Here is a 12,565-nt window from a genome sequence, read left to right as displayed (position 1 = left end):
CTTCAATATCATATTTGCAAGTCATTCGGGGAGAAACGCTACTGCGAACTTTGTTATCTGCCCAGCAAACAAACCAATGAACCAACCCACCAGCTCGCTCACTCGCCCTCTTAACCCCCCCCCCCTCGCTGTCTTTCTCTCTTGCGATCACAACCCCTGGCCAGGAGCCCTCTTGCATTATTTATCTGTGCCTCAAAAGTGGCTGTGTCCGTGGGTTTGTGTCGCTCCAGTGTCCCTCAAGCAGGGCTCGCAGCAGCGCCAGCAGTACAGACAAATAGGCTCCTGGCATTTAAGAATTGTGCGGAAAAAATTCAGTTTTTTTTTCTATTTAATTTTTGCCTCTTTCTCCAAACGAACCGATCGCAAACCAGTTTTGTGGGAAAGCTGTCCAACATCGCAGGTTTCGTCACGGTAAGGGTTGGCGGTTTTCGACTGGATGTGGCTCGGACTCAAGCAGGGTCAAGGAGCAGGGGGCTAATGTCTCGTTCATTGCAGTCGTCAGGGTTTGGGATCGAATCCACGAACCTCCTTGCGTGCCAGGCCACGAGGTAGTTAACGTCTCGCCACCGTGCCGTGAGATGTCAGTGGGGACACGCGACTCGAAATTGAAACCCCATTTCTTTAGAACTGCTTTTTGTGTTTAGTTTGTTGTCTTAACCCCCCCCCCCCCGCCGACCCGCACCTCCGATTAGCACTATGTACGGTGCAAAAGAAAAAAGTTCGACATACATACAACTCGTTCATTGCGTGTGAGGGCAAACGGCACGGCTCGGCTTCTGCAGTGGAAAAATAACAACGTCGAGCCTCCCTCAGCCGTGCCGGGCTGACTCGGCGTGGCTCCCAGCACGGCTCGGTCGTGCGGTGGAAATGAGGTGATGAGAGGCAGCGTTGGCCCAACCATGAAAAAAACCCGCGATGTTGCATAACGCGAGCTACCACCGTGTCACTGCACCGTTGTAGACTACGGGCATCATAGTTGCGCTCTGTCAAATATCTCTCAGTCTTGATTTGAAGCTTTCGTGACTGCAGCAATCCATACTCTTTGGCTCTTTCGGTAAAGTCACGTGGGTAGAAATAAAACAAATCACGACGTTTCGATCGCAACACGAGCAGTCGTCATCAGGCGACCGCTCGTGTTGCGATCGAAACGTCGTGATTTGTTTCGTTTTATTTCTAACTACGTGACTTTACCGAAAGAACCAAAGAGTAAATATCTCAGTCTCGCTGCGTTCCCGACAGATGTGCAGTACACTATGAGATCTCTTTTACCAGTGGCAAAATATAATAGTAGGTTTTTACCCCTTTAAACTGGTACAAAACTGACACCTTTATTCAAGGCATCATGTTTGCAATAACCACAACACAAGTAGTCAAAAAAGCAAACAAAAAGATGCAACTCTGATAATGATAATAATATGCACTGTCCTTGAAGTTGATTGGCCCACACCCGAGACGGCTTTCTCTAGAGCCTAGTCCCCATTGGTGTTGGACCAGATGACACCAGAAGGCGTATTATTATCATTATCACAGTTGCATCTATTTGTTTGCTTTTTTGACTACTTGTGTTGTGGTTATTGCAAACATGATGCCTTGAATAAAGGTGTCAGTTTTGTACCAGTTTAAAAGGGTAAAAACCTACTATTAGATGTGCAGTAGCAGATTCAAGGGCCACGCTGTCCCTATACATGGGCGGGGGAGAAACGCACTTCGGGTGTTCCCGTGTCAATATTACAAATTAGGTCATTCATCCGCTTGACTTAATTTTTCCTCATTCTGATTATATATATTTTTTTGCGCGTGTAGATTTTCCTTCCAAAATGCCTAATGGTGACGAACAAACAAAAAAACCCAACCCTCTCGTAATGGTCGTGTTTACAGCTGCATTTCATTTGCACCCTCCCTCCACAGCTGTCCTGCTTAATAATTCCATCGCTAATCTACTTAAATAATGTATGGATATGTGCCACCAAAGCCCTGTACACTCCGCCACACATGGCTGCAGTCAGGCTTTCTCTGGTGCAAGCGGCGATAAGAGTGGGGGCAGTGTGCACCGTACGCTATGCTCACCGCCACAGATGGTATTACATACCAGCAAAAGAAGAACATTTTCCGGCTCAAATAATATTTTTGTTATACTTCTGAAAAAAACACCCTACCCCCACTGCATTAGTTTTGCCATTAGTTTAGTGGTGACGTGAGCCCTTTATTCCATGTATATTTTCAACGTACTACAACACCATTGCATCCCGTCACCACCAGCATTCGTCAATCCACAGCTGGGCGAAGGCCTCTTCGGGCCGCCCGCTCGACAACTCTCGATCCCGCGGTGTAACAATCCGCCGTGCACCCGCACGACGGGCTGGGGGGGGGGGGCACGTCTCGTCGTCTGGGACGCGTTGCGCTCCTCGGCTGCCCGCTGCCATCCTCCAATATCTGTTGCGAGGCTTCGCGTGTGACGGGTGCGTTGAAGTGCGACAGATGTGCCCTCGCCCGTAGCTCGTGTTCTCTGTCATTCTCGCAGTGGTGAGCGCGGTGCGCGCGAGGAAGTGGCCAACCGCGGCCGCCGCGTCCATCGCAGCGGCCCCCTTTGCCCAGCAGCCGATTGCGCTACGCACGCGGCCGCCCGCTCGCCCCGCGAACACAGCGGCGGCGTGATACATTTGCAAATTCCTCCTTGTGTTTCTTTCTCCTTTCATTGCCCACTGCGCGCCCGGCCACGCTTCTGTCCCATCGAGGAGGACGCGAAGCGAGCGTGCCCGAGGGTGCGTGCCGTGCATGCTTCTGTGGTTTGATATTAAAGCATGGGATGAAAGCTGCGTTTGCTGCCGCGTGATCGTGCACTCAGCTGTGGCATAATCTGCGAGCGACGCCCGCGTCTGTGGGCTTCTGCCCGAATCGCTGCTGCTGTTGCGTTTGCATGAAATGTTAAGCCGCACCGTATCTGGACACGCGATTTGGTAAAATGCGACGTGGATTAACCGAAATCGTCCGTGCAGCAGGAGAGGCTGCGATCTCATTCCCATTGCCTCTGTTGCGAGGACAGCTCTGAGCAGTGTGCGCGATAGAAACATCCCAAAACAAGTTTTGCTGAGAAAGGGCACATAGATCGGCCAAGCGGCGTATTTTAGGAGATTCTTGTTGTCAGGTATAGGCAATAAATTTAAACTTTTTTGCGAATATAAATCAGAGCATGTGCAAGGCACAGGTGACTTACAAAGTGGCCCATTACTTCAAACCACCGTGTGCCCAACGCGTGCGGCCGATGTACCTATTTAAAGAGTGGTTTGTTACCCACATGTAATGCTCGCAATGGGGGCTCAATTTCTCACGCAATATTTTCCGGATCTCCCCGCCCAATCCCATCCCCCTCAAACCCCACCATCAACAGCAGTTGGGGGCAACTGGGCAAGCACGTATTTTACAGACGGGTGTGCACATTTCCATCTATCGAGCCATTCTAGAGCATAACTGACGTTTACATCAGTATTATATTGGTAGGAACCTCCTGGTTACACCAGCCCACAGGGGATTATTGTGTCCGTCCGTCCGTCGTGCATCCAAAAATGAGAGAGGTGGGCCTGGGTGGAGAGGGGAGGGTGGGGAGGGGCTGGGTGGGGAGGGTGGGGAGGGGCTGGGTGGGGAGGGGAGGGTGGGGAGGAGCTGGGTGGGGAGCGGAGGGTGGGGAGGGGCAGGGTGGGGCTGGGTGGGATGGGTGGGGCTGGGTGGGGAGGGGCTGGTCACCCCGTGGTGCCCTTATAAAATTCAACGTTTAACCTACTCACGCCGGCTTGTGCCTCACAGTCGGCCATATTTGCGGAATACACCACGCCGCCGTTGACCCTGGCCATTGGCCAAGCAACCCAACGTTTCTACCAGCTCCCTCCACAGGAATGTGTTAATTCGCTACTCTATACTGTGATGATCGGCTCCCAGCATATAGCTCCATCCCTCTGAGGGATATAATCGGATTTGTTTAACAAAGTTTGATGTATGGCTTGAGCAATGCTACCCTGCGCTAAGATGTATTTGTAAATTTAGCCGTGGTTTTTTTTGGGTTTGCCGTTCAAAGAAAACTCTGTCCCTGATGAGAGACGTTACCGATGGTCTCGCTTTGTTCAGTAACGCTGCTGAAGCAGCAATAATTATTACTACATTCATAACGAGCCAGATATTTTGCAGACAAGTGAAGAAACTCAGAGGCGCAGTGAGGCTCGCTCAGGGCTGCCTCGAAAGTCCTGACCCAACGCAGACAGTGAGGCCCTTAGATGCTTCTTAAAAGTCAGAGTGCATTTGATGTTACGGATGTGCAAAGGGGATTAGAGAGTTCCACACCGAGGGGGAGATAGCAGAGAACCGACGTGAAACTTGGACAGTTTCGAGAGCTTTGGTGTCCGAAGCAAATTTTGAGTGAGGCGGTATCGGGGCTCTACCTCGAGTTTCAGTGCAGCCTACAATAAAGCGGTCATGGGAACGCAGCATGGCGTCAACGGCATACTCTTCGAATTCCCCCCGCCCCTGCCCCATACAAACTGGGTCTGTCCCTCCAACTAGCACCACACGATATGACGATCTGTGGAGTGTGACCATTCAAATGTGTGGGTCGCGTCGCAGAGGGCGTCCGCTGTGGAAGGTGGAACAGAGAGATGGGTGAATGTGCAGTTTACGCAGTCGGCCGTTGCAATCACAACATCGGTAGAAGTGGCGACGGCTTGGAGGAATCCTTCATCCAGCAGTGGATTGATCGTGGAGTACGATGATGATGCCTCTCCTATTCCCTTTGACACGTACAGTACACCTATCCGGAGCGATCCCCACGTTCGGGCTGAAGTGTTTTCTCCCCTCCTACCTTCGTCTAATGCATCGGTGTGGAAGATCTAAGGGGAATACATTTGTAGTGCGATGTTAGCTACGATGAGATGATTGCACGACCCCCCCTCCCCTCCCCAAGGAACAGTCATAGGCCTTGCCTGTGAATTGTAACAGCTTTACTGTGTAACACACTCCCTTGCACTGTGCAACAACGAAAAATGTGCACGGAACAATGTGGCCGCAATTCAAATTTTATGCGGCTACATTAGGATTATGTTTTATTCTCTCCCTCCCTCTCCGCTAAAACCGCACACTGACAGGTGTGGGGCAGAGTAATTACTTCCACGCGAAATCCAGCCTCGTTATCACGCTTTGGCTATTAACCAGGTGCAAGGGGAGACGTGATCAAGGTGGTTCCAACGACCTGCACCGAAGCCTGGTCTGTTTCTCCGAAAGTCCCAAAATTTGTTGTTGTGCGTGGTTGTGAGACGCATGAAGTTTTGGCTGTGCGCAGCAATGGTGGAGACCCGTAGTGCGGTGCCTAGTTGGGAGCATCTTCTTGGTTCTTTCGGTAAAGTCACGTAGAAGGGAAATAATAAAATAATACAAATTAAACATAATAAAATACAATTCTCACGACGTTTCGGCCACAACACAAGCAGCCGTCTTCAGGTGAAGAACAGGTCTGTCAGAACAGGTCTGTCGGAAAGACCTGTTCTTCACCTGAGGACGGCTGCTTGCGTTTTGGCCGAAACGTCGTGAGAATTATTTTATAATGTTTTATTTGTATTATTTTATTATTTCCCTTCTACGTGACTTTACCGAAAGAACCAAGAAGATGAATCCCTGCAGTCACGAAAGAAGCTTTAAATCGAAATTTAGTTGGGAGCAGTTATCTCGCTGCGCTGCAATCCCGGGCACCGCGAGTTCGATTCCAGCGCACGGCCAACACAGGTGTCAGATTTGTGATCCAGTGGTCAGCCTTCGCTGATTCAAGTGCGGCGTGTAAACATCACCACTGGGGAGACAAAGGCGTGGTGCTGGCCAGCCACCCCATCAGGGGTGTGCTGTGCCAGCCTTAATAGATGCTCGCTAACAGCATTCACCCCGACAGTGTGTGAAGGGCTATACGGGGGATCTTTGTCTTTGTAGTAATTTTTAAATTTTAGGAATAATGAATGTCACCCGTAGATTTTTGACACCATAGCAAAAGGGCAAAAAATAAAAGTCATTGCTTCACACAAACTTGTCATCAGGCCATTTGAGAATTCAGATTTATGTATGCTTGTGTCTGCCTAGATTCCAATTTTTGGCCTTTTTATACTTTAGGGATTAAATCTAATCACTCTCCTGTCATCTCTTGTGACCCACAATAAATAACGTTCCCTCCATTGAAAGTGACTTTCTCAATACTGGGTTATATTGAATCTCGTGAGGAGTGTTTCTCAAAGTGTGTCCCTCATAACAGTCGTCACGTGTCGAGAAATATTTGCGCGTGCGAAAATGTCGCACGTTTGTTCACGACATCTTTTCACATTCGTTTATGCAAATTTTTTTGCGGAGAGAGAATGAATACGCGGGTGATTTTTGTTTTTAGTCACGCCAATTTCGCGGCCACGGCATTCTCACTCTCGGTAGCTGTCCTGCATTTCTAAAACTTTTATTTAAAAAAAAACAACCTTCCACCCCCCCCCCCCCGTTTTCTTTGTGCAGCGAGACAACTCATCAGTTGGCCCTGTCATAATCTTCAGAATGGCGGTGTCTTTCTGCCACGGGCTTTTTTATTGTCTTCAGAAGTTGCGCAGGCACCAAAAAGCGGTCGTGGTGTAGCCACCGAAGCGTGCAGGCGATGCAACTGCACCAATCTCCCCCCCCCCCTCCCCTCCTTCTGGCCAGAGGGGGCCCAAGCACCAGGTGCTACAGTGAGGGAGTGCGAATTGAACAAGGGATAGGGGAGGGGGCCCATTTAATCCTGTACACCAAAGGCCCAATGCCAGCAACATTGTATGCCAGTGCCAAATAGGCTGTGTATTTTTAATTTCCGTCCGTACGATGAGATTTGCGTCGGGCCTGCACGGGTGTCCGCACGAGAATTGCCCATGTGCGAACGCGCGTGAGAGCACGCGAGCATGCGGCAGCGAATATATTAATGTGCGCGCGCAAACTCGAAGTAGGAACAAGTGGAACGTTTTGCCTCATTAAAGCAACAACGACTACGGCGGCGAAATGTCGTACACCTCGACCTTGCGTAGAGTCGAGCAGGAAACAATTTCGTTGTGCAACAAAAATGCACTTTTATTAAGAAGAAGTTGCCGTCTTTATGACCTTTCTATTCGCTCTCGACATTTACCTTCACCGTGTTATAAATCGACGCAGGATTTTCACATTCTGTTGCTTCGTCACGGCCACGTAATGCTCGCCACAATATGTGCACAGGCGCGTGTCTACTCAAATTTATGTTCTCGCAGAACTATCTCTTTGAATCTGAATAGACTGTTGTAGAATATGTTCAGTCAGTCAGCGAGAGTCCATTGAGACTCCAAGGTGCTCGGTTTATGTAGAGTGTGCCTTCTCACGCTTTCGTCAATCAGGCTTCTGCTTCGCACCTCCGATTAGCACGGATGGCTACGTATGGTGTAAAAGAAGTTCAACATACACACGTGCACTCAACACCCATACTTTTACATCGGAGCAGTTGTGCCAGATAATTGCGTCAAGAGCAGCGGAGTGTATCCAATCAGTAGCCGAGAGAGACAAACATTACATTTAAAATCTGTTTGGACTGGAAATGCATTTATTATATAAACCAATGCGATAAAAACATAGGTGTTTCCAACGTTGCGTCTTACTTGAAACGTAAAGCCTCCTTTCTGTATCTCAGTGCACTTTTCAACACTCATCAATCCACGCATCCTCGTATAATTTTCAGATTTAGTTCCATTTCCTTTGTCAGTGACCGCGGGTTTTTCCTATCCGTGTCATCGCCCACGGTATGCAGTAATCAGAAACTTCCTCTTCAGGCAAATTGTTTTGTTGCTTTCATGATCATTTTCCAACAACTCTGCAACATTCTCTCAATCATTTATTTATGTCCTCAACATATTCATATTGTGTTTGTAACTTTCTACATACTAAAAACGAAACTAAACCATTTTTTTTTTATTTTACCGGCTAAGGCCCACTTAGCTCTACGCATCTGCTTTTCCCGAAGCAACCTGGCCACAAATTATAGCTTAGCAAAGTGGCTAATCACGTGGAAATTTATAGCAGCCAAACACTCTAAACGTGCGTTTCTGAATGTGGAGGGAACAACCAGAGAGCTCAGAGAAGAATCCATGCCACCACATGCAAATTCCAAATATACAGGCGTGAGGGTCGGGATCGAACCCACGACCTCCTGTGTCACAGAAGAGGTAGTTAACATCTCCCTAGCCACCGTGGCGTCTCTCAGTGTAGCTGCCGCATCTTTATGAAGATGAACAAACACAAGTTACAGGCTTCGTATCGACCTTCTTGGTTCTTTCGGTAAAGTCACGTAGAATGGAAATAATAAAATAATAAAAATAAAACATAATAAAATAATTCTCACGACGTTTCGGCCACAACATTCAGACTCTGTCTTATCGACAGACCTGTTCTTCACCTGAGGACGGCTGCTTGCGTTGTAGCCGAAACGTCGTGAGAATTATTTTATTATGTTTTATTTTTATTATTTTATTATTTCCATTCTACGTGACTTTACCGAAAGAACCAAGAAGATGAATCCCTGCAGTCACGAAAGCTTTAAATCGAAATTCTTCGTATCGACCGTTAAAAAGACTCGGCTGGGACAATACGCGTCACTGGAAGGGATGTTGACCGATGGACAAGACTCGTGACGGCAACGGCAGCCCAAGTAGCGAACACGCCTGATAGGATAGGCAGTGTGGAGATGGAGCGATGAGATCACCTCGTGGATTATGGCATCGCAAGATTGTCACAACTGACGTGCTTGCGTCCGGGGATGGAGTTCCTTTCCAGCTCAGACCCCGCCTGCTTGACCATCGCCACATATATAACCGCTTGTTCTTCTTGGTTTTTTCGGTAAAGTCACGTAGACTTTACCGAAAGAACCAAGAAGATGAATCCCTGCAGTTACGAAAGCTTTAAATCGAAATTTTACCGCTTGTTGTCACAGCTCTCTCGCTGATTCAGCGGTTCCACTGCTGGATTAATTTTTCCGCCTGAGGACCACCGCTTGTGTTGCGATCGAAACGTCGTGATATGTTATTATTTTTTATTTTATTTTTCTACCTACGTGACTTTACCGAAAGAACCAAAGAGTAAGATGATGTTGTTGGGATGTCTTCTGTCGTCCAGCAGTTTGTTGGTCATGGTCGTTGATGATAATTTCGAAGCTTTATGTTTTTTCAATGTAAACTATCTTACTTGAAATTTCCATATAAATGTATGGGGGTTTTTTGTTTAATATTCTGACCTCTTATGCAGTCATTAAATTTTTTTACGTGAATATTATATTCTCTGGATATCAGGTCTCCTGTGCAAAAAATTGACGTTTCGACTCAACTACTGCTCACCAGCTCAATAAAGTTGATGATTGATTACTTGCAAAGACAAAGATCCCCCGTATAGCCTTACAATACTTGGGGTGAGCGCTGTAAGTCGGTATCTATGAAGGTGGGCGGCCAGCACCACGCCCGACCACCTTTTCCAGGTACTAATTTGAGTCTGAGTCGACCTATGGGAGGCCCAGGACCGGTTCAGATAAACGTCACTCATGAGCAGGAATAAAACTCCGGTCACCGGGCTCGCAGCGCAGGGCACGAACAGCTACACTGCCGCTCCACACGTATATATAAAAAAAAACACACACACAAAACGACAAACTAAAACTGATGGAAATGTCGGACTCAAAAACGTACTGCGTCTTCCGGTAGAAATGTAAGCATCGCACGCGCCCGTGCCCTTTGCAGCGAGCGAGCTCACAGGACACCCCATCACTCCGCCGAGTTAATTGGGTCCATTGCTATCTGTACGCAGGTCGCTGAAGACGATGAGGGATGGTCACGAACGCCGCCGCGTCCCCCCCAAACCCTGGCGACGGGACCGTGCCCTGATGATGTCGGCACACGTGGCTGGGCGCAGCCAAGGCCCCGTTGGGAAAAAAAGGTACGGGGGCGATGTGAAGCTCTCGGCAGAATGCCAGCGGGTGTCTGTGTCTGTGTGTGTTTTTTTTTTAAATCGCGATGCAAGGGCGTGGAAACCGAGAAGCGAAGTGAGGGGCCAGTGCAGATTTATTGCACGAGCGCTTGAAAAAGGTTGTCGGTGAAGGGGGCGAGCGAGCACCGTTCGCGAAGCGCCCAAGGAGACCTCGAGCGACCAGAGTTAACAATCGCACCGTGACCGCCGCCGCCGCCGCCGCCGCCGCAGCGCAGCGCGCGATACGACTCGGTGAATTCAGCCCGGGTCTCGTTCGAGTCGCGGGCCACAAATTAATATTGGCTGAGCGGAATTGGACCGCTTACGGGCGGGACTTTGCGAATTTAACCTGCGAACTTCGGGCGTCGCGAAATGAACAAAGAGCCGCAAGTTGATGGCGCAGCCGATGTCGCACGTCTTCGTCCCCACCGCCACCATGAAATAAAATGTGAAAAAAAAAAACCTCGCACTGACTGCAGGTCCCTTGCTACTTGTGGATGGATGTTTTGTCCCCACGATTCACACGTGCGGGGTTTCTGAAAAGGTTCGCCGCTGAAGAAGTGCCTTGGATGAAAAATGAACCCCCCATACCTCCCCACTGCCCCCCCCCCGCCCCGCACCGCCACCAGCTCTAGCTTTTGTGAATTCCTCAGCCGGGGGAATTTCTACCACCACTCCCACATGCCCCCCACTCCACCCACCCCGGAACTGCTCCCCCCTCCCTCCCCCCATCGGCTTAAGACGGATTGTTACGGGAGGAGTTGTGGTCAGTCGATGTGTGATGAATCGCGGGCTGTTATTGCCGATGTGCCTTGGCCTTGGACACGTTGAATAAACAGCACTCCCATCCTAGGAGAAAATCACTCGGGGAGCATTGGAAAAAAACAATATCTGCCATGGACTCTGTGATAATATGCACTGCTGATCTTTGGATGCCTTACTCATCAATGCAAAAATAAAATATCACCAATACCCGCGCACTGGAATATGCACATGCGCACGACTTGAGCCTAACGTGTAATCCTGTATACAGCAATAAATTATGTTACAAAGTTATGAATCAGACTGATGAGCAGGGTTTAATTTCAACCGGAGCTGTCTCGGGCAGAGTTCTAGAAAATATCTCTCCCCCCCCCACCGCCCATTGCTGTTGGAGGAGGAGGGGGGGCTCGAAAAAATATTTAATGAGAAATTACAAATTAGCCTGAGAAATGAAGCCTTGCTGTTAATGTATATGTGCAATGTAATAGAAACATATAAACTTGATTTAACCAGTTCATGTATTTATTACACGCGTGTTACATGTGTGTGCGTGCGCGCTAATGTGAAAGGTTAATAAAAGCGTGTTCCGCATTGCATAGGTTTCCGTTTAATGGTTTATTATGCCAGCTGTCCAAATTGGCTATGACATAGCACTCCATTGTGTGGAAATGAATAATAAGCAAATCTATTAGCCATGGAGAGCGAGCATGAGAGCCATTACCACAGCATATTGTGGCAATCCTCCATGTGTGACGGCTGGTGGCAGATTGGAAATTTCGAACCGCGACATTGATATAAAGTGTCATTTACAATTCACAATTTTTACATATTATAATTGTCACATGCCCAAGCTTAAGTCCTCGTGATATAATTTAGCCTAGGTGCCAGCAATAAAAGTGTCATTAGGAATGGGTTTTAAATCAGCGATCCCCGCCTCCTTTAGGGACACACTTCTGCCACTGCGAGGGATGGATTCAGTGATGCTACTTTATTGTGCATCGGAGCGACGTGCCTTGTCCCTATCCCTTTGCCACGTCGGCGATACTTTATAAATGTGCGGTGATCTCAACAGGTGCGGACACGTCAGTGGAGTGCAATGATGCCCGTTGACCGTGGAATGTGAAAAACAAAAGATAACGGAAAGACTGCCGGCAGTGGTTATTTTTTTGTAATTTCTTTTTTTCTAATGTCAGCGCGGGGAGAGTTTGGATTTCAGGAGTGTAAGGCAGCTTTGTGGCTCAAAAAGTCAGAAGTGCCAAGTCGACGCTGCGGAGACCTTGGATTTCATTCTGGGTTTTTGCCCGTCCCGTGATGAAAACAAAGCTGGATGGTCTCAGTGCGGCCACGAATAACTGTGCAATAATCAATTTGAAATAAGCTTTGAATAATTATTCTAGCTCTGGAGAATTGAAATATCCGTTAGACTACAATGCAACACGCACGGCATAGCATGTGAGCAATTGCACCTCCTACTGCGTAAGGATTAAAAAGGGCACTCGGAAGGTTTTCCCGAGGAAGTTCCGTGAGCATCTTTCACGGGGCCGTTCCCAGACGCACGCGGGTCGCATCGCTCTGCGAGATTCTCAAATGGGATACTTTGGGTCTCGAGTCACAGGGCGCCAATGGTGCACCTGGGAATACGATCCTGACCAAAAAAAAAGAAAATCCAGGCATAAATTTCGATTTAAAGCTTTTGTTGTGGCCGAAACGTCGTGAGAATTATTTTATTATGTTTTATTTTTATTATTTTATTATTTCCCATCTACGTGACTTTACCGAAAGAACCAAGAAGAAA

At 48.3% G+C, this 12,565-nt stretch overlaps 1 protein-coding gene across 1 annotated transcript in view; it reads left to right on the top strand.

The window, feature by feature from the left end:
- The window catches only part of LOC144724654 (uncharacterized), a 194,446-nt gene extending 183,082 nt beyond the window's left edge, over positions 1-11,364 (top strand). The window contains exon 14 of the mRNA XM_078603951.1: positions 9,850-11,364. Within this exon, the coding sequence (XP_078460077.1) occupies positions 9,850-9,857 (8 nt within the window). The 3' untranslated portion in view covers positions 9,858-11,364. The remainder of the gene's footprint in view (positions 1-9,849) is intronic.
- The last annotated feature ends 1,201 nt before the right edge of the window (positions 11,365-12,565 follow it).

The sequence above is a fragment of the Lampetra planeri genome, chromosome 21, assembly GCF_965212315.1.
Source record: "Lampetra planeri chromosome 21, kcLamPlan1.2.h2, whole genome shotgun sequence".
NCBI classification, from domain to species: domain Eukaryota; kingdom Metazoa; phylum Chordata; class Hyperoartia; order Petromyzontiformes; family Petromyzontidae; genus Lampetra; species Lampetra planeri.
Note: the sequence above shows the minus strand (reverse complement) of the source record. Positions and strands in the feature narration are given on the sequence as shown.